This window comes from Talpa europaea, assembly GCF_964194135.1.
Source record: "Talpa europaea genome assembly, chromosome: 6".
Taxonomy (NCBI): Eukaryota; Metazoa; Chordata; class Mammalia; order Eulipotyphla; family Talpidae; genus Talpa; species Talpa europaea.
Genome location: NC_140072.1, coordinates 55,443,608 through 55,467,290, shown reverse-complemented (window position 1 = coordinate 55,467,290; position 23,683 = coordinate 55,443,608). Strand labels below are relative to the sequence as shown.

Below are 23,683 nucleotides of genomic sequence, written 5' to 3'. Positions count from 1 at the left end.
CAGCGGTTGAGCACTGGGTTGTGAAGCTGCCTGCAGCCTCTGGGCTGGTTCGATCCCTGGCCACTGGGCGAAGGTCTCACATGGCGCGCAGACCTCTCCTGCCACGCCCGCTGCTCCCCTCAGGAATGTATTTTGTCAGTCTGCCTGTTCTGTTCCCCGCTCTGGCTCTGGTGAATTCTCTCACCCTCCCGTGCTTCTGACTGTACCCAGTGCTTGTATAAATAAATAAATAAATAAAAATCTTTAAAAAAAAAAAATGAACAGTGATGTAAAAAATAAAAAATATATATAAAAGATAAAAATAAATCATATGACCAGATTTAAAAAAAGAAAGAAAGAAAGAAATTAGTAAGTGTGATGTTGCATGTTTTTTTATATTTTATTTTTCCAGAACAGTTTTGGCTATCTAGGGTATTTTGTGGTGTCAAACAAATTTTTAAAATGCTTTTTCTCTTTCTGCAAAAAATCACCATTAAAGGGCTTCCCAGTGGCACAGCCAGTTGAGGCAGCATTATGAAGCTGTGAGCAGGCTCTGCAGTGCTGGTTCGATTCCAAGCCGGCCAGGGAGATTCCCACATGGCACAGCAGACCTCTCCGGTCTCGCCTGCTGCTCCCCTCAGCAGTGTACTTCAGTCCTTCTGCCTGTTCTGCTCTCTGCTCTCTCTGGTGAATACTCTCACCCTCCCACGCCTCTGGCCTATACCCCAGTGTTTGTATAAATAAATAAATCTTTAAAAAAAAAAACTACCATTAAAATCTTAATTTGCATGGAAAACTTCATTGAATCTATAGATGGCTTTTGGTAGTGTTGACATTTTAACAATATTAATTCTTCCAATCCATGAACATGGCATATCATTCCATTTATTTCTATTCTTTGATTTCTTTCACCAATGTTGTATAGTTTTCACAAAGAAATCTTTCACCTCCTTGGTTAAGTTTATTCTAAGTATTTTATTGATTCTGATTCTATAATAAAAGATCAGCTTCTTTTTCAGGTACATTCTTATTATGTATAGAGGTGCTACTGATTTTTGCAAGTTACTTTTTGTATCTGCAACTTCACTGAATTTACTGAATACATCTAGTGGTTCTGGTGCATTCTTTCACACTTTTCTATATATAAATATATAATCATGTCATCTGCAAATAGGTCACTTTACTCCTTCCTTTCTAACTGATGTGTTTCATTTCCTTTTCTGGTCTGATCACTCTGGCAAGGACTGCCAGTACTATGTTGAACAGCAGTTCAACAGTTACCCTTTTCTTATTCCTGATCTTAGAAGAAAAGCTTTCAACCTTTCATCATTGAATATGAAGTTAGCTGTGGGCCTAACTTGTATGTATGGCCTTTACATTACTGTGGTACATTCCTTCTATATCTAATTTGTTAAGAGTTTTTATCATGAATGGATTTCAAATTTTGTCAAATGCTTTTACTGTGTCTAAGATGATCATCTTTTTCTTTCATTCTATTAATGTGATATATCACATTATTGACTTGCCTATGTTGAACCATCCTTGCCTTCCTGGAATAAATCCCATAAGATCATGATAAATGAGTCTTTCTGAATTCTGTATACTAGTATTTTATTTGGAACTTTTGCATTTATATGCATCAGGGATAATGGTCTATAATTTCCTGGTACTATACCTTTTCTGGTTGTGATATCAAGGTAATGCTGGCCTAGTAAAATGAGTGTGTAAGTGTTCCCTGCTTCTTTAAATAAGTTTGAGAAGAATTGGTATTAATTCTTCTTTAATTGTTTGATAAAAGTTCATCAGTGAAACCAGCTGGTTGTGGGCTTTTCTTCATTGAGATATGCTTTTTTATTAATGTTTCAATCTCCTACAGATAACTGGTCTATCCAGAATTTCTATTTTCTGATTTGGTCTTGGTAGTTTGTATGTTTCAAGAATTTTTCCATTTCTTCTAGGTTGTCCAGTTTGTTGGCAAATAGTTTTTCACAGTAGTCTCTTGGGTCCTTTTTATTTCTGTGGTATCAGTTGAAATGTCTTCTTTTCATTTTTAATTTGGTTGATTTGGGACTTCTCTATTTTTGCTTAGTGAGTCCAACCACAGGTTTGTCCATATCTTAGTCTGATTAATCTTTTCACTTCTTTTCCTGTCTATTTCTTTTAACTTTGCCCTGGTATTTATTATTTCCTTCCATTAACTTTGGACTCAGTTTGATCTTTATCTAATTCATTAAAATTTATAATTAGGTGGTTTAATTAGGATCTTTCTTATTTTCTAATATAGGCATTAGTTGTGATAAACCTCTCATTTGGAATTGCTTTTGCTTTATCCCATAAATTTGGGAATGTTGTGTTTCCTTTATTATTTATCTCAAGATACTTTTCATTTTCCTTTAATTTCTACCTCAATCCTTTGGTTGCTCAGGGGAGTGTTTCTTGATTTCCATATGCTCATGAATTTTCCAGCAATCCTCTCACTATTGATTTCTAGTTTCATACTATTGCAGTCAGGGAAGATAGTTGTCACAATTTTATCTTGTTGAATTTGATAAGATTTGTCTTGTGGACTAACATGATCTAGCTTAGAAAATGTTTCACATTTGGGCCTCCCTGGTGGTACAAGGGGTTAAGCACTGTACTATGAAGCAGTCTGCAGCCTCTGCAGCACGAGTTCAATACCCGGGCGTCCAGGGAGCAACTCACATGGCGAAGCAGACCTCTCCTGACTCGCCTGCTGCTCCCCTCAGCAGTGTATTTCAGTCAGTCTGCCTGTTCTGTTCCCCATTCTGTCTCTGTTGTATCCTCTCACCCCCCTAGCCCCACATCTCTGGCCTGTACCCCAGCTCTTATATGCATAAATAAATAAATTTTTTAAAAAGAAAAAAAGAAAAGAAAATGTTCCACATTCACTTGATAAGAATATGTATTCTGTTATGTTATGCATTGTTTGCTAGAATGTTCTGTATACATTTTTAGGTCAATTTGGTCTACAGTGTTGTTCAAATCTGCTGTTTTCTTTTTGATTACCCATTGTTAAAAATTGGGTATTAAGTGCCCAACTAGGGCCTCCCCAGGTGGCGCAGTGGTTGAGCACTGGGCTGCGAAGCTGCCCACAGCCTCTGCAGCACCAGTTCGATCTCCCCCGGCCACCAGTGAGGGTCCCACATGATGCAGCAGACTTCTCCTGTCTCGCCCACTGCTCCCCTCAGCTGTGTATTTCATCATTCTGCCTGTTCTGTTCCCCGCTCTGGCTCTGGTGAATTCTTTCACCCTCCCATGCTTCTGACTACCCAGTGCTTGTATAAATAAATAAATAAATATTAAAAACAATAAAATAAAATAAAGTCCCCAACTATCATTGCATTGTTGTCTATGTCTCCTTTTAGCTCCATTAGCTTTTGATTTATGTATTTAGGTTTCCCAATGTTGGATATAGACATTTACAATTGCTCTATCTTCTTGATGTATTGATCCCTTCCCACGATATGATGACCTTTTCTGGCTGTATTTTGTCTGATATAGTATAGACATCCCTAATGTTTTGGGTTGTTTTTTTTTTTAACATTTGCTTGAAATATCCTTTTACATTCCATCACTCTCTTTATGTGGCATTAGGGCTAAAAGGAATCTTTTGTCATCAGCATATCATTGGATCTTGTTCTCTTATCCATTCAACCAAGTCTATATCTTTTGTTGACTTTAATCCATTTATACATGTCATAATTATTGATAGGTAAGAAATTAACAATTGCCATTTTTATTACTTGCTTTCTGGTTGTTTTATAGATCCATTGTTCCTTGTTTCTTATCCTGTTGTCTTTTTAATATTTTGATGTCTGTGGTATCAATATGCATCGACTTCTTTATCATGCTGGTTTGTGTAATTATTACAGTTTACCGCTACGGTTACCATTAGCCATACATAACTTAAAATTACAACACCCTATTTTAAACTAATAACTTGACTTCAATGGACTCCCTAATACTCTTACTTCTCCTGCTCCTCATTTTAGGTATTGATACTACAATTTATTTATTTTTTATACTGTTTAAAACATTATTGTAGCTATGGTTACTTTACTACACATGCTTGTCAACTTTTGCACTAGAGTTGTAAGTGAATTACACACCATTGTTACCATATTATATATTTTTGATTATATATTTACCATTACCAATATACTGCCTTCTAATGTTTTTATGTTAATCACTGTCCTTTCATTTCTACTCAAAGAACTTCCTTTTAGCATTTCTTGTAAGGTAGGTGTAGTGGTCATGGTTCTCTCAAACTTCGTTTAGGAAAGTCTTTTCTGACTGTAGTATTCTTGGTTGATGTTTTTTTATTTCAGTATTTTCAATATTGCATCCTATTCTCTTCTAGCCTTGAAAAGTTTCTGCTGAAAATTCTACCTATTATAAAATTTCCTTTGTATGTAATTTCTCATTTTTCTCTGCTATTTATAAAACTGTCTTTTTTTTGAGAATTTAACTATAATTTCTTTCTGTGTAATCCTATTTGTATTCTTTTGTGCCTCTTGTATTTACATGTGTTTTTCTCCCCCCGGGTCTGGGAAGTTTTCAGTCATTATTGCTTTACATATACTTTCTGTCCCATTCTCTTTCTCTTCTCTTTCGGGAATTCCCATAAGGTAAATATTATCTCTTTTTATTTTGACCCATAAATTCCATAGGCTTTCTTCACTGCTTTCCATCTCTTGTTCTTTTTGCTCCTTTTACTGGGTAACTTCAATTGTACTACTTCTCTGTCAATTGTCCTACTTCCAAGTCTCTGATTCTTTCCTCTTCATAGTCAAGTCTGCCCTTGAAGTTCTCTAATTCTTCAGTTTCATTATTGTATTTTTCAGGTATAATTTCTATTTGCTTTTTTTATGTTTCCCATTTCTTTGAACTTCTTGTTTTATTTATGTATTGTTTTCCTAATTTCATTTAGTTATCCCTCTATGTGTTCTTGAACATCACTATACTTCTTTTAAAAGGATTATTCTTAATTCTTTTCAGACAAGTCACAGATCTCTTTGTTTAGGGTAAGTTCTTAAAACTTTACTAGTTTCCTTTGGTGATATCACATTTACCTGATTTTTCACAAAACATGACTCCTTATGTTGGTATCTGACAGTTGAGTTTGGATTTCTGAATGCGTCCTCTAATAATATACTTGGGCTGTGGGGCCAAGTTATCAGGGCATACTTTTGAGGGAAGTATTTAAGCTCTGAGATTGGAAGTTGAAGGGGAGGGGCATGTCATTAGCTGAGAACAATTGGATAGGGCTGCTAGCTTGGTTCCCTAACCCAAGTGAAGCTGTAAGATACAATGCAGTTGCCTGGATTCTCTGGTCAGGCTTTCTGGACAGAAGGGTCTGGGTATTATATTAAATAGCAGAAAGAAATGCAAATTAACTTCCCCGTCTTGATGGGGCAGCAAGATAGGACCCAGATTCTGCACAGCTCATTGTTTGGCGACACAAATCAAGCAGAAGTGTGGAATGAATAACCCAGTCAGATAAGTCACCAGTTTTACTCTGTAGACAGGAAATGTCGTGGGTTGTGCTCTCTGCTCAAGTGTCACTGGATGCAGGGCTACTGGACAGGCTTGCAGCTTCTTGTGTGCTCTATTAAAGTTCCCTGGTTCGGTGGGATAAAAGTTATATTCAACAATAAGTGGGGATACAAATCAGTTTTCCTGCCCAGATGGAGTGAGAGAAGGAACTCAAAACCACAAAAGCTCTTTTGTTTGTGATCCTGACTCAAGTCAACCCCCAAGTTACCTGGTCAAACAGGGTCACTGGCTTTTCTCTAGGGGCAATCAACTCTGCCTGCTCACTTCTTGACTCCAGAGAAGCTGGGTTATATAGTAGTTTCCAGGTGTTCTCACCAGACATTTTTGTCAGATGAGGACTGGGATCAGCAGCCATATTCCACAATAGATAGGGATTTGATTAAGTTTTTCAACCACAATGTAGGCAGACCAGACTCCAAGGCTGAGAAAACTGCTCATTTGAGAACCTAAATTAAGGAGACTTGCCTCCTGCCAAGTTACCTGGTCAAACTATGCCTCTGACTTGGATCTACATGAGAGCAAAGCCACTGGTTGGGACAACTATTGGGCTTCTGCAGGCAGGAACTCAGTTTGCCAATATCTGAATGCTGGCTATTGAAAGCCCCTTGCCACTTCTCCATCACAATCTGATTCTAGTAGTTAGCCCTGAAGATTTCCCTGCTATCCTCATGGGACAAAATCAGAGTAGGAACTCCCACAAAGCAACCCACAGTGCTTAGGAATGTCACTGAATATCACTCTTTTCCCCCTGGAGGAACCATAGGCTCAGGGAAGATCTTTCAGCATGATGCTGTGCCATTCTGGGAAAGGGCAATATCGGGGAGCTATTCCTCTAACCCTTCTAATGTAGTCTGCCTTAGTCTGTGTGTGCATTCTAGGATTTTCTAGGTGTTGTCTGATCCATGAATAGTTGTTAATTGTTCTGCTTGAGAGGGAAGTAAAGCCAAGAATGATCTATATCATTATCTTGGTGAAATCACTCTCTCAACTTTTATTTTCATCTTTTTTTAAGTAGTTTTTGCTATCATGTTTTTAACGTCTAAACATTCTTATTATTCTGTGAACTTCTCCTTTTATATAGCATTCTGAGCCTGTTTTTCTTATCTCTTTAATGCTATTGATACAAGTTTGTTTTGTTTCATCTTTTAGGTTTCTTCTTCTTGCACAGTCTCTTCTGTATATGTCACTTCTGTATATGTTTTTGTTCTGAAGTCTAACTTTCTTGTTAGAGGCTTTCTCAAAAGTCTAATGATCCTTAACAATCTGCTCATATTATAAATTGGGAAACTAAAAAGTTAATTGAAAGTTCTGTGCATGTTTATCAGTCGAATCAACTGTGGACTTTAACGTGAACTGACTTATTTATTTTGTTCAGGTCTATTTTGTTCAGGTCATAAAGATATGACTATATCTTTAGGACTTATCTTAATCTCACACCTGAAGGATATAAAGCCTGGCTTCTAAGAGTTGTGAAAGCCAAATCAGGAAAGAGAGCTGTGAGAGGAAGGGGATGGATCTCAATATATGGTATATAAACCTTCACTGTTTTCAGTTTGTGATTCCTACTCTCAACCTGTATCTATTGTCATCTAGTCTTCTACTGGAGTTGGAATAGGGTAGTTCACTGGTGGGGAAAAGCTGGGGAAGGAATCAATTGCCTAACTGGTTCTGAAATAGACATTCAACTAATGCTTTTGTCTGGGCACCAACTTTACCCTCTTTCCTAAAGGAGCCTGTTGCTGATGATTTCTAAAATTGGGGTTCCTGCACACCACTAAAAATGTGGTTATTCTCAAACTTTTCTATTACTAAATTTCCTTAAATATTCTAGAACAATTAACACACATCTTTCTGCATTCCAGCTTTCAAAAAAAAATGTTATCATGTACTCTATTGTATTCTTTATGTTTGGAAGCTCATATTTTTGTTTTAATTCCCTTACCTTTTATTTTTATGAGTTTGGAAAGATAGAAGATATACATATCTGTGTTTAATCCATCATTTTTAACAATAAATTGATTTGATCACTTCTTAGTACCTCCACAGTACTTTCAGAGAGGGTCAAAATTTATCAAAAAAATATAGTTTTATATATTTTCACATATGTGAATGAGAATGTAACTGGAGACTAAGAGTACATACCTCAGAACATAAAAAAGCTGGCTTTTCCTCAAAGAGGTATGAATAAGTTAAATTTAATTAAATACACACTGAATAGTCATTAATTGATTTATTAACTATTTACTGTCACCAAATGCTATGCTAGTAAGGTGCTAAAGGTATAAAGATGAAAATATAACTCTGTCTTTACAGAGACCAGACTGGTTGGAAACATAACTAAAGCAACAATCGCATTAATGAAGTTCTCCCACTGTTATGATGTTACTTCAGAGGGTTCTAGCTTTCCCTTTCTCATAGTTTAGTAATGAGGTGACTCACTAAGATTGAGTTAGTGCATCTGAATACTACTGCTTCTTTAGCTGATATGAATGATCTGATAAAAAATTTCCTTTGCCAAATAATTTCTCTAATCACCAAGGATAGAGTTAGAATACAGTTAATTATATGTCCTCTTTACTTTTCCCCACTTCCTTATAACTGATACAAGAGCAGGGTCTCTCTCCTGAGACATGTCCTGTGATGGGTACAACAACACTAAACCCATCAGATCCCTCCACAGGATGGCAGAAAGATAATGTTCCCATCCCCTAGGCTGACTTTTCTGTCTCACATACTTCATATCTATATGGTGTGATGCTAATTTGTATGGTCTGTGCCTCTTACAGAATACCACCTTTATCACTTACTAATTTTTTATATATATTTGGGTGAATTTCTGTACTTATTTTCTGTTACACCTGCAGTTTGTTCTTGTGATACCACATTGTTTTAAATTAAGTACCACTACTCTTTAGTACAAGCCATGCCTCTCTAAAATTTTTAATCTCAATATGACTAAAATAACTTATACATGTATATATATATATATATATATATATAAGAGATGGTATAAGTATTATAATAACTGCCCTTCATCTAGATTTTCTAAGCAACAGTCTATTTTAGGATCAGCACACCAATAAGCTATGTTCACAAACTAGACTGAGATTAAATGACAATTTTCTCAAGTTAATGAAAGGAAAATTTCTCCTAATAAATTTCTCCTAATAAGCTGGTTTTCTTTTCCTAGACAAAACAAATAAATATTATACTTATTATAATATTTACACTATATAATATATACATACATTATGTATATACACAATGTAATTTCCTTTTTATTCTGAGGAACAGAAAGTTCAAAAACCAACCTACAATATTGTCTTCAAGTTATATTTAAGGAATAAATTTCTTTCAATACCCATAAAGGAATATTGACCTTTCAAGCTTAATAGTCATCTAACATGTGTTTTTAACTGAAATCAGGTTGAAATATTTTGCAAGTATACATAATAGAAACAATTTTTTAAGGCAAGCAAAAGTACATTGTTTAAAAATGCTATCTAGGGCCTCCCCTGGTGGCGCAGGCTGTTGAGCGCTGTGCTGTGAAGCTGTCCGCAGCCTCTGCAGCGCCGGTTCGATCCCAGCCAGCCTGCGAGGATCCCACATGGTGCTGCATACCTCTCGTGTCGCACCCGCTGCTCCCCTCAGCAGTATATTTCATCAGTCTGCCTGTTCTGTTCCCCACTCTGTCGCTGGTGAACACTCTCACCCTCCTGTGCATCTGGCCTGTACCCTGGTTCTTGTATAAATAAATAAATAAATCTTTAAAAAAAAAATGCTATCTAATGCAAGGATGAAAATTGCCAGAAGAAATTGAATTTTAGGAACTAAACATGTATTTCATGTACCAAGTTTAACTTTTGTAGCTATCTTCTTCTCCTTGTCTATTCACATTCACCATTCATCAGATGTCTAAGATAATCTTTTTTTTAATTCAGCATTTATTAAATACCTGGGATTGAGCTAAGTACTTGATTTTCCTAAATGTTTTCACATCTTTGAAAAGCAGATTAAAATTCTAACTTTAGAGAGTTATAATGTTCAGCAATTTGCTCAATATCATGCAGTTTGCTGGGGACTCAATCTGAGGGGGTGGGGGAAAGCAAATATTGTCTAACAATTAAAAAATGATAAATGCTAAAATAAAAAAAACATACAGTTTGCAAATAGCAAACTAGGAATCTAACCCAAATGTCAAAGTCTATTCTGTTAACTACCTTATTACTTAACAGTAAAGTAACCCTCATCTTCTTCAGTCTACCATTCTACTATTCTGCTAGTTGCCTACTTCATGAATCCCTATGTAATAGCTTTCACATTTCCCCTATCTTAGCCCCAGGCCATCCACCTTGACAAAAAGCAAGGAGTGAAAGAATACAAATCAATAAATCCCAAAGTCAAGAAGAAAATATAAAGCAATTCTAGGAATGCCATGCCAACTTAACAACAACTTCTTTAACTCCAAAGATCACATGCTGTGGAAGTTTTGTATAGTGTCTAGCACAAAAGAGTTTTTAACAGCAATAATGTTTTTGCTTGGCAGTCATCACACAGCCTATCTCAATTCAGTTGGTAGTACTGTGCCAGATCAAGTCAAAAGATGTTCTTTACAATAAATAAAAGTACATTTTGCTCCAGTAAAGATTTAATCAAAAAGTCAAGAGTTGAAAGAACTTTGATGGCAACTAATCTCACCGAAGGGTCAGTTTTTATAAAACCAGTCACTAAAGGAAGAATGCCCGGGAGCCTTCCATTTCTTTTATGGGCAACTAGTTCCTTTCCTAAGCATCAGTTCTATAACCCATATAATTTGGCAAAGCAAAGGTAGAATTTTAAAAGTAAATAAATCCTTGCCTGTGTTGAAGGGCCTCACACAGAAATCAATCTAGCCAAGAATGTTTACATTGCAAATGTTATTTAGCCCCACAAAGCCTAAGGCAAGCTAATCAAAATAAGAAATACAGAACTTCCCTCCTGCACAAATCAATTCCATAACAAGTGAATTGCAGAAATCAATTTCAAAAGGAAACTAGAAAACAGTAGACAATTAACAAAGAACTTCTTTAGGGACTTTTATAAAATCACTTCAAGCTAAAGTAATTCCAAAATAAGACATACATGGTATTTTGGAAGCACTATTTTCTCATTTTTCTGCAGTTTCCTAGGTTTATGAAGACAGGGAGAAGACTCACAAAATTTTAACTAGACCCCATTTTAAATGACATCATGGCATTGTTTCCTAGATCCAAAGGCAAAATATAAATGTACTGTTGGAGCCTCCCTGGTGGTGCAAGGGGTTAAGAAGCAACCTCCGAAGCTATCTGCAGCCACTGCAGCATGAGTTTGATCCCTGGCCAGGGAGTTACCCACATGGCGCAGCAGATCTATCCTGACTTGCCCACTGCTCCCCTCAGCAGTGTATTTCAGTAAATCTGCCTGTTCTGTTCCCCACTCTCTCTGGTGAATCCTCTCAGCCCCCCACCTCTGGCCTGTACCCCAGCTCTTGTATGCATAAATAAATAAATCTTTTTTTAAAAAAAGTACTGTTTAGTAAAAAGTATTTCTATTTTAAACCAAAATAACAGAATGTACTAGTCTTCTACTGCTGTGTAACAAAATCCAACAAACTTAGCACTTTGAATTACGTACAATTATTATCTCAGAGATTCCATGGGTCAGGAGTTCAACATGTTTTTGCTGCTTCTGCTCCAGGTTTCACCAGTCTGAAATCATGTGTGAGTCAGGGCTGCAATCTCATCTGGAGCTCAGGGTCCTCTTCCAAGTTCATTCACATTGTTGGCAGGATTCAGTTCCTTGTGATTGTATACTCAGGTCCCAACTTGCTTACTGGCTATCAGTGAGGGATAGCTCTAAGCAACTCAAGGCTGCTTGCAATTCTCTGTCACATGGCCCTTTCTAAAATGTGAGAGTCTGTTTCTTCAAGATCAACAGCAGAATATCTGCTATAGCTTTGAATTTCTCTAACTTCTATATCTGACTTCCAGACATCTTTTAAAGGTGCTCACCTGATTGCCTTAGGACCGAACATTCAAGGGGAGGAGCTTTTGATCAGATGTCATAAATCATGAGGTAGGAATCCTAGAGGCCATCTTAAAATTCTGCCTAACTTATGCAATTAGAGCATGAGCTTCCTAATGATAAAAATTTATGCAGAGACAATAAAACACCTTGAATACAGAGAAATGAAAAAACTATATATCCTCAGATCATCTGCAAATATCACTTTTTGCCTGGTATCTTTTGATAAAACTGGACAACAGTTTGAAATTATAATCTCAGGTAAAAGTTTGGAGCCCAATTTTCTAATTAAAATTTAATTATTGTGAAGAACTTGTTACAGCGTTTGCTTTGGTTGGTGTATCCCAAAGTGAAGTGAACCTATTAACTACCTCCATCATTTCACAGTACCAAGGACCAAGCACCCCCATAGATCCCTCAAGCCATTTAGGATATAGAAAATGGAAGAAGGGAAGGAGAGATGGCCACCGAGAAAAAGCATAGTTATCAACATAATTTCTAGAAGAGTCCAAGCCAACTACCAATATTAAATAAGACTTTCAAACCTGTTTTCTCATATGATTCTGAAGAAAGCTACTAAATTTTTTTTAAAACAGTAACAAATTCTTTATAGCCAAAAACCATGACTGAACTACAATAATGATAAAGTAATAACAATGGACATGGACATTACTAAAATATGATAAAGTACTGACAATGGGCATGGGCATTACTAAAATTTGAATTAGAAGTCAGAAAACAAGCATATGGTAGTAAAATGTCAGAGATAAAATTGTGGTATAAAAGGCAAGAGACTTGGAAAACATATTTTTTTCTAGGATATATGATAGCAGGTTGTACCAGAGACTAGCTAACTAATCAACAAACTCCTTTCCTCTTCCTCCTGGTCACAAAGTTAAGACTATATTTAAAAGCCTCACTTAACCATGTGTAAGCAGTGGTCAAAGTAATATTAGTAGAAATAATGTTTAACTTACAAACCTAGTCCATAAAACACCTCTAGGCATTATTTACTCCTTTCTCTACTTCTATAACCCTGGAAATCACATGTTGAGGTGGTAGAGCCCTTCTATATCCCTTTTAACAATCACTTGTAGAAGAGCCAACCCAGAGGAATATGTTTTTGGACTTTATGTGAGCAAAAAATAAACACCTCTGGTGATATTCTAGAGCTGAATCATAATAGCTGGCAGCATTATTTAAGAAAAATAGAAACTGGTGGTGGAAGAATGGTGCTGCCATAACAACAAAAGCTAAATAAATATCACTGGTGTAGCAGGCAGGCAGCAGGCAGCATGAATATGTATTTAACAGGCAGAAGTCGGAAGTGTCCTGTAACACTGGCTAATCATTGGTAAAACTGAAATCTATAATAAATCAAAAAGCACACCTGCTGAGCTTATAGTAAGGTACATACAGGCATTTACTTTCTGCTTTTATCAAGACACTACATAAAAGGCATGAGCAGAAAAGAGTTTCCTAACTTGCAAACTGAAATAATAGGGAATAGAAGAAATCCAAAAATGTAGGCCTTGAAGCCCAGGATAACAATAAGCAAAAGAGTTCCTTCTAGAGAGTGACCATCTAAGCAAGGACGTTCCGCTACTACCCAGGCAGCAGGATTTCGTAATGCCTGCCCAAAAGAATTAGATAATAGGCTATAGAGCAAGAAATACTCTGTATCTCCCATTCTTCCCTTTTTTAAATGAAGTTTTGTTTGCAGCTATTCTAATTCTAGTTTCTTCATAGTACATTGTGATATGGAGAGGGTGGGGGATGACACAGGTGCAGACAATTTGTTGTATTAGTTTCTGATCAGCAGTCCATGAAAACACATACATGGGTTGGATGAAGAGTGCTCAAGATACTAAACTTTTGAGATGTATGACTAGATGGGAAAATGAGTTGCCTCCCTTCAGAAAGGAGCAAGTGTGTTCTATGTATGAGAAGAAGAGTTGAAAGATATTTGATAACCAGAAGGGTAGACTGTGTCAGAGACTATTCACAAAGCCTGTTTCTTTCTCCTCCTAGGAACAGAGTAAGGTTCCACTTCCCAGTCTCTCCTGTAGGTTGGTAGGGCCATGTTACTAAGTTCTGACCAGTAAAATGTGAGTAGAGTTAATAACATGCCATGTCCATACCTAGCCCTTAAAAATCTTCCCAAATGCAATACTCTTTGGTCTGTCACCCTGTACAACAAAATTCCAGGCTATATTAAAGATAGCAGAGTCACACAATGAAAAAAATCCTAATCATCATTGTAAAGAAAACCAGTCAGAAACACCATTTTGGACTTAACCTAAGTGAAAAACTATTCCTCTCCTTCTTTACCAAGATATATGAATTCCAACAAATATTTGTTTAACACCTTCTATGTATAACACACATTCTAGTTTCTCTCCCTCCTACCTTCCTCATATTTTTGATACTACAGAAGACTTTTAAAGGTATAAGTACCTTTATTTTATATGAGGAATTTTTCTAAGGATCTTATATATATGAAATCACAAGATAATACATAAAATAAGAGTTACAGTTGAAATGAAAATTTAAATAGAAGGAATGAAGGGTTATCAGCTAATTAAAGCCCAAATTCACAAAGATTTCTTCATTATGTTTTTATATGACAAAAAGATGGCTTGGGCCTCCCTGGTGGTGCAAGGGGTTAAGTCTCAGCACTATGAAGCTATCAACAGCCACTACAGCTCGAGTTTGATCCCAGGCCAGGGAGCTAAACCACATGATGCAGCAGACCTCTCCTGACTCGCCCGCTGCTCCCCTCAGCAGCGTACTTCAGTTGATCTGCCTGTTCTGTTCCCTGCTCTGTCTCTGGTGAATCCTCTCACCCCACATACCGCTGGCCTGTATCCCAGCTCTTGTATGCATAAATAAATAAATTTAAAAAAAAAAAAGATAGCAAACACTTAATAACGTAAATAGATTAATTGCAAAATAATAGATAGTCACCTCAATCTAACCTGAATTCTACCTGACCTTTAAATGTAGTCTGAACTTAAACAAGTCACTCCCCACTGTGGCCTTAATTTCCTCAGATAATTAAGAAGTGAGGCCAGATAGTCTCACATTAAATAAAACAATAACATAGTTCATAGAACCCTCTTTTTCACCAAAAAGGAAATAAAGTTAATTTCTCAAGTAGAGGCCTAGAAAAAACAACTTTAAAAAAGGAAACATCACTGAGGCTTTGTACTATAATCTCCTACATTTTGAAAGTTTAGGAAAAATTAGTCAACCATAAGACATATCTTACAAGATATCTTCATTCCTGTATTTAAAACATAAACCTAACTATACAAAGGTATACTTTCAAGATTAATTTTGTTTCTTCACTACAAAAAAAAAAAAACATGATTATCACTATCAAGTTTATAATCAACTAGTTTTAAATTTTTTATTTTATAAAGTATAATGCAATCAAAATTAGAAAGAAGAAAGGGGAAAATATCTGCCTTCCCTTCGGAAAAGGTTACTAGTTTATCTCTTTTGCAGAATAAAACAGACATCTAAAAGAAGAATATCAAAATTAAATGAGACTAGAAATATGACCCAAAATATGACCTATTCCCTTCTGCCTCACAAAGTTAAGAACTACAAATGACTTATTCAAGAACACAGTTGTTTATAAAACCAAAATAAAAAAACATTTTCCATAAACAACTGAATCTTCTATTTATTGTTGTAGGCTACATCATAAGGTATACTAAGATATTTTAATAAAACCAATGTGACTTAAATTTCAAAAGAACAAATAGCACTGCAAATCATACTGCTCTTATTATTTACAGTGACAAAAGAAATCCAAATGTTCTTTGTGGCTTCAGTGACTTAGAGAAGAAGATATTAAAAGAAAATAATGTAAATACTGCTAACATAATTATTGACATATAAGCTGCAAATGAATTCCTTTTTGTGATCATAATTTATAACACTTCCCAAAAGGCCTTTTTTCATTGACACCCAATAATATCAAATAACAATTACAAAAATATTCATCTGTAACATGACATCTTGCTTGCACGGTAAAAAGTCAAGCCAATATACCTAAAGCCCAATTTAGATCAATAATTTAAAAGAGAACTTTCTTAAATCTTAGGCTTTAAATCATATCCAAATCAAAGAAAGTAATCAAAAAATAAGAAAAACTTCCTCAAAATTCCAATATAAACTATCACGGTAGAGGGCCTCCCCGGTGGCGCAGTGGTTGAGCGCTGGGTTGTGAAGCTGCCCACGGCCTCTGCAGCTCAGGTTCGATCCCCGGCTGCTCCCTGGCCACCAGAGGAGGGTCCCACATGGCACGCAGACCTCTCCTGCCGCCCGCTGCTCCCCTCAGCAGTGTACTTTGGTCCTTCTGCCTGCTCTGCTCCCCGCTCTGGCTCTGGTGAATTCTCTCACTCTCCCGTACTTCTGACTGTACCCAGTGCTTGTATAAATAAATAAATAAATAAATCTTTAAACTATCACGGTAGATCAGTATTTACTGACCACCCACAGAGCAAAACAATATACTAGAAATAATTTATTGTTCTGTTAAGAAAATAAAACATATTATTTGATCATGCATTTGCATAAAGATGGACTTTCCTAAATGACAAGAAAAAAGTAAGACACTTAGCAAAAAGAAACCTGTGTTTAATAGAATACCTGCAAAGTAATTGGCAAACCTATCATAAACCCAAGACCTACTTGCTTCATGGCAGTCTCTCCAATTTTGTCTGAATGTTTGCGGATACTCTCCAGAAAGTCCTTCAGATCTGACATAGAAACATCCTTAATTTCTTCTCGAAGCTTTGGGATGTTGTCCACCATCACCTTGCAGAACCGATAGTGGCTAACTTGAGGCAGATAGGTATGCTCTAGATGTTCCAGAGTTTTCAGTGCAGGATAATGCCTGTAAAAGGAATTGTATCACCTTTAGCTAAATCAGTCTTCTTTATGGTCACAGATATAGATAGATAGATAGATAGATAGATAGATAGATAGATAGATAGATAGATAGATAGATAGATATAGATATAGGTACAGATATAGATATACACATACACCTTAGGCAAAATTTCTAGTTTGAATTAGTTGTCAGTGTACATTAAGACAAATTCTATATTAAGTTTTAGTAAAAACATCTATGGAAAAATACTCAGTTATCAAAAATCAACATGCATTGAAGCTTAGAAAATAATAATCAAAAAAGATTTTATGCCAAGAATACAGAAAACCCAGAAAATCTTCCAGTGAAATGCATTACATAATAAATAAAAGGAAATTAAAAATGATTACTTCCATTCAAAATAAATAAATAAACCATACTATAAAATGAAGTACCAAAGGCTGGACTAACAACTATGGCACGGGGAGAGCTTAGAAAATCTTCTATCGAAAAAACAAAACTACATGAAACTGTCCAAAACAACCATTTCAGGGCTCTGTTCTCAAAGGAGAACAACAAATTGAGAAGTGTTTACTCAAGAAAAATGCTGAACAGTGGTACTCTGCGGTGTTCTTGCCCACGGCTACCTCCACCCGCCTCTCCCCCTCTATCATCCCCCTCCCTCACGGGTTATGACTTGTCATGAGAATCAGCAGCTCCTTGCCATGAGGGCTGACATGATTTGGAGCAGTGGGCAAAAAAAAAAAAATCTGTACTGAGTGGCGGTGTTAGTAAAAGCTGCAAACTCGATTTTAAAAAAATTAGGGAAAGCTTCTAGTTCTACTAGCCCTAAGTTAGTTTGGGGTTGGGACAAAGGGCAAATTGGAGAACTAGCCAGAAGTTTAACAACGAGGTCCTAGAAATAAGAGGTCCGTAAAATGGCCTGATCGGGCTCTGCATACTAGTGCACGCACATGCACGCCCACACACACACAAGGTCAGGTACATTAAAAACTACCTGAATTTTTTTTTTTTTGAACAAAGTCATGGCTTGTGGGGTTTTTTTATAATTAACTAATTTTTTTTGTTTATTTTTTACATCACTGTTCATTTTTAAACATTATTTGCTTCCCCCCACCCTCTCAAGTGTAGTCCCCATAGAGTTTCCTTCACCAATGCATCCGTGCACCATCACCTCAGTTCCCTGTGCTCCTCCCTTCCTCCCACTGATCCCTCTCCTGCCTCCTCCTCTGCAGTATGTCTCTGATTTATACTTGTCTGTTTTTGCTTTGTTGTGTTTTGTACTGTTATTACTTTTTTACACTGATATCTTATTTGGTTACCCTATTTTCCTGCTATAAATGAAACCATATGATATTTTTTTTTCCTTCTGGCTCATTTCACTGAACATAATTCCTTCTAGCTCCATCACATTGCTGTGAATGGCATGAGTTTATCTTTTTTGATTGCTGAATAATATTCCATTGTGTATATATAACATATCTTCTTGATCCAGTCATCTATTTTTGGGCATTTGGGTTGTTTCCAGGTTTTACCTATTGTAAATAGTGCTGCAATAAACATGGGGTACAGGTGATCTTTTGAATCAATGCTTTTATGTTCTTTGGGTAGATCCCTAGGAGTGGAATTGCCGGGTCATATGGTAGCTCCATTTTTAGTAGACTCAGGAACCTCCAGGCAGCTTTCCATAGTGGTTGACCAGTTTGTGCTCCCACCAGCAATGTAGGAGAGTTCCTTTTCTACCACATCCTTGCCAACATTTGTTGTTGATTGTTTTTTTAATATGTGCCATTCTTTCTGGTATAAGGTGGTATCTCAATGTGGTTTTGATTTGCATTTCCCTGATGATAAGGGATGTTGAACATTTTTTCATATGCTTGCTGGCCATTTGCATTTCCTTTTTGAGTTCTTCTGCCCATCTTCACTGGATTGTTTATGTTGTTTTTGTTGAGTCCTGTGAGCTCTTTGTATATCTTTGTGATCAGTCCCTTATCAGTTGACTGGAGAGCAAAGGTTTTGTTCCCAATCAATAGGGTGTCTCTCTGTTCTAGTTAATGTCTCTTTTGCTGTAAAAAACTGCCTGAATTTTTAATGCACTCCCTAACCCACACAAATTGCTCAGATTTATTTAAACACAACTCTAATCAATCACTACCTGATGATTATCCTTTAAAAATGAAAATGACAAACACTCCTGGGCAAATACTGAGAGAATTCCTTGTTAGCAGCTCTGCTTTTAAAAAATATTAAAGTAGGGCCTCCCCTGGTGGCGCAGCGGTTGAGCGCTGGGCTGCGAAGCTGCCTGCAGCCTCTGCAGCGCCGGTTCGATCCCCAGCCACCAGCGAGGGTCCCACATGGCGCAACAGACCTTTCCTGCCATGCCCGCTGCTCCCCTCAGCAGTGTACTTCGTCAGTCTGCCTGCTCTGCTCCCCGCTCTGGCTCTGGTGAATTCTCTCACCCTCCCGTGCTTCTGACTGTACCCAGTGCTTGTATAAATAAATAAATAAATCTTTTTAAAAAATATATTAAAGTAAATCAGAAAGGAAACAACAGCAGACAGAAACCTGAATTTACAAAAAGAAATAAGAAGTACAGGAAATGGTAAAAATATGCTAAATTTAAAAAAATCAGTATTTATCTCTTTAAATTTTGTTAAAATATAGTTTCTTAAAAGCAATAATCATAACACCGAATTGTTGTGTTTATGAAACATATAGATCTATATGTGATAATAACAGCACAAAAAGAGAGTTAAATTGAGGCAAAGTTCTACTATATATTACACCAAAATTGCACCAGCAGTGACCTAAAGGAGATTATGATAAGTCAAGATTATAATCCATAGAGCGACTTCTAAGAAAATAACTGGAAAATGTATCATTAAAGCAATTTACAGGAAAATTTTAAAATAGTACACTGTAAAATATTTAACCAAAAAAGATAATAAAAAAAGAACAAAAAGACATGAAAAACATAGAAAACAAATAGCAAAATCCAGCCATGTAATGATTACATTAAATGCCTAAAAACAGTTCCAAAGGGCAGACATTATCAGACAAAATGTAGAAAAGCATGATCAGACTACTACATATTGTCTAGAATAAACAGACTTCAAATTCAAAAATACAAATAAGTTAAAGATGGAATAATATATACCATGCAAAAAGGAACAATAAAAGTGGTGGAATAGCTATATTAATATCAGATACATTCTAAGAAAACAAATATTGCCGGTAACAGCAAAGGAACATTTTATAATAAAAAGGATAATATTTATGTAATAGATAGGAAAGTCCTGTAAATCTAAGGTTGGTAAGGCTGAGTAGGTAAAAACAAAATAAGCTATGCATAAAAAGAACATCAAAATAGAGAGGAAACAATAACTGGTAAAGATCATCCACAACATATAATTTTTTTTTTAAAAAAAGGAATGAATAAAGAAAAGTCATAGGAATTTACATGATAAATATGATTTTTTTTTAAAGTCACAAAAACAGGTCAACATGTGGGGAAAATTGAAGTGATACATAAATGTAAATCAAAAACAAATTTTTTATTGAAAATGCAAAAAATTTCTTAAAAGATAACGAGTATTATTACCACAGGATCCACTAAATAAGAATTCACTGCTTGCTGATAAACAAATTTGTATTAAAGATATGTTTCAATAAAGAATTTTACCAAAGAATCTACATTTTCAAAAAAATTTCATGTACAAAATATATCTTTAGAACTGCAGTTATTTATATTAGCAAATAAAAAATAATCTGAATGTTTAAAAACAAATTGCTTAAACACATTATGATATAGCTATGTAGTATAAAACTGTTAAAATACATCAAAAGGCTTACAATATTGCTGAGTGAAAGTTTAGTCATTCAATAAATACAGAATATAATGGCATAGAAATTGGTTTAAAACTGTTAACTTTATATCAAATTCCAAGCAGAATTTCAGTTCATGTTGAAAAATACAATGCATTTTACTAACATAGATGATAATGCTGGATTTCTATCTCAGATCATATACAAAACAATATTTCAGATGAATTAGAGATTTAAGTGAAATATATAAGTAAACACATAAAACACTCCAATCACATTTTTGTGTACATTTATATATGTCTGTTTTAGCCTGGGATAAACTTTTCAAATTAGGAAACCCAGTCTCTGTAAGAAAAAGCTAGATGTATTTTCCTATGCATTCCTATACATATATTTCATATACATTCCCAAAAATTAGAATAGATATTTTGGATGGAAAAAAACATCAAAACCAATTGAAAATATACACAGTAAGTTGGAAAAAATATTGCTGTGCAAAGGTCTAGTGTCCTTTATTTTTAAAATATCTATACAAACTTACAAATTGTTAAGAATTAGACAAAACTCAAAAGTGGGGTTGCTAAAGAAGAAAAGGGAGTTGCTTAGTGGATAACACTTTTTGTTTACACTTGACGGCTTTTACTACAGGTGAAAAATTTCTCCTTCATGTTTATATCTCTATTCACACATATTTAAAGCCCCTTTTCAGATATTCTGACAAAAATCTAAGAAATTTCTTGTGTTTATTAAAATATGAATTAAGTACAAATGTTATATTTTGTATAATTTCACTGTAGTTGGGGATACAAGGCAAAATTGTTATCTTGAATTAGCTAGTATGTATGTCTGCATGTCTGCCTCATTGTTCCAGGCTACTGATTCTGTCCTACCTACATGAGTACCATGTTGTCACAACTTGTCTCTCTACCTCCATTTCTGCTCCATACCCCTTCAGTTTCCCACTTGGCAGCTGAAGAGAACTTCCAAAAATGTAAATCTGACCAAAATTATTTCCCTGCTTAAACATTTTAGTGTCTTCCTATTGCTTTTAGAAAATAATCTATATCCTGATCTTGGCTTAAAAGGTGTCCTAACAGGGCCTCCCTGGTGGCGCAGTGGTTGAGTGCTGGGTTGCGAAGCTTCCCATGGCCTCTGCGGAGCCAGTTCGATCCCTGGCTGCTCCCCAGCCACCGAAGGAGGAGGGTCCCACATGGCGCGCAGACCTCTCCTGCCGCCCACTGCTCCCCTCAGCAGTGTACTTCAGTCCTTCTGCCTGCTCTGCTCCCTGCTCTGGCTATGGTGGATTCTGTCACCCTCCCGCACTTCTGACTGTACCCAGTGCATGTATAAACAAACAAACAAATAAATAAATAAATAATACATGCCTCCTTAAAAAAAAAAAAAAAAAAGGTGTCCTGACACCCTGCATAATTATTAAAAGTACCCCTTTAATTTTCAAGTGTTCAAGTTTCAGCAATACATACTCTAGTTACTCTAATAATGCATAATCTAGCCACTCTAATAACAAAGATATATTTATAATATTTATAATAATAATTCTGCTGACTTAAAGTTATGTTCATAAAGAAATTGTCCAACATACCCCCTAAAAGAGCATTTATTTTTAATTGTTTATTAGAGGATCTCTCTGTGGTCTTTATAGACCATATCAGAATTTATGATCACTTATTTGTTTATATTTGTTATTATCTATTCAAGGAAATAAATTAATTTCTAATTAACCTTATTATTCACCAAGACAGGTGCCTTGCTTCTGCTGTTTTGTGCTACATCATTAGGACTTAGAATGACGCCTAACAGTTGATGTGTGCTTAAAGTTTGTACAATGAAATAAAAAATACCATTTACAAGTATAATCATAATATTTTTCAAAATTATAAATATGTACACATGTATAAATTATGAATATATTGCAATATATAGTGCATGTCTGAACTATATATCACTAAATACATACACATACTTAACTCACATAAAAATGACTAGAAAAAATATACAAAAATGTTAACCAGGATCTTTTTCCCCTTTGGATAGCAACATTATGGGTGATAATTTTCTTCTTTATATTTTTAATTGCCATATTTCTCATGATACATTTAGTACAAGAAAAACTCAGTTCTAATCCTCTAAGTAAAAAAGACCAACTTAGATTTTAAGAATGAATTTCACCATAGGTACTTAAGTGTGTGTTGTTCCAATGCACTTAGTACCATAAACACTAATTTACTTGCTTTATTTCTTTTGGTTTTTTCCCTCATGTGTTCCAAAATTCAAAATCTTATTGCAAATGAATGAAAGAAAGAAAGGCTTACTTTCCCTAAATTTCAGAAATAAGGGAATGGAATAGTCAAATATGAAATGGTTGTTTCTATTAAAATTTTACAGACTCAAAAACAAGTACAATCCACATGGCTTAGTATAAACTAAGTGGTGTTTATACTACAGTTAGGTATGAAGAGCTATGTGCAACAAAATGTAATTCCTCTAGAGAGAAACTTTAGAATGAATAGAAAGCCAGAAATTAAGCCAAAAAGATAAACACACTTTGGGGTTTAGTTATATTTTGGAACATTGTTTATAAAATGAGAAAAATTCAACAATGTTGCCTGCAGACACAAGGCACATTTACTGATGAGACACATGGCTGCAAGCTGAAAACATCTGGTCTGTCAAATAACTTCACATTTTTCAAGGCTAATTAGTACAAAATCCAGTGATTCCTGGCAACAAAGAATGTCACTTTATTTCCCCATTGTACTTTCCTTAGGATATCCATGTTCCAACTATAACAGATCAATAAGATTATTCAAATGTCTAATGTATTTCAGTATCAGTGACAGAATGAGAGCCAATTAAATACCTACATAGCAGACACCAGAAGAAAAAAAATCTATCTCCAGCAGCCATAAAAATCTAAAACAAAATTTTGGTTTTATTTTTGACAACCTCTAAACAGTACTAAAACTAAATTAAAAGTGAAATCCTTAAATTCTATTTGCATGTGTGCTATCTCTTCCCCTCTCCTCCTCAGGCAGGCTCCCCAATGAAGATATGAGCAGAAAGAAAATAATGAAATGAAATGAAATGAAATGAAATGAAATGAAATGAAATGAAATGAAATAGGGAATAAAAAGAAGGCAGGAAAACGGGTCTAAATAACCTTATATATTAAATAACCAAGGTTAGAATAACTTCAAGGTGGTTGAATATTATCATGAGAAGAGGAATGTTGATCCTAGGAAAATTAAATTGTGGTACTTTCTTACCACAGTATGGACTGCTTTCACAATGATGACTTTTAAAATTCTAATATGTTATCTTTTACAATGGATC

The 23,683-nt window shown here is 35.4% G+C and overlaps 1 protein-coding gene across 2 annotated transcripts in view; it reads right to left on the bottom strand.

Moving 5' to 3' along the window:
* EXOC6B (exocyst complex component 6B) overlaps window positions 1-23,683 on the bottom strand; it is a gene marked incomplete at both ends in the record, with an annotated part of 577,226 nt that overhangs the window by 457,993 nt on the left and 95,550 nt on the right. For both annotated transcript variants that reach the window (XM_084235083.1, XM_084235084.1), the window contains one exon: window positions 16,303-16,507. In XM_084235083.1, coding sequence (XP_084091209.1) covers window positions 16,303-16,507 — 205 coding nt within the window. The remainder of the gene's footprint in view (window positions 1-16,302; window positions 16,508-23,683) is intronic.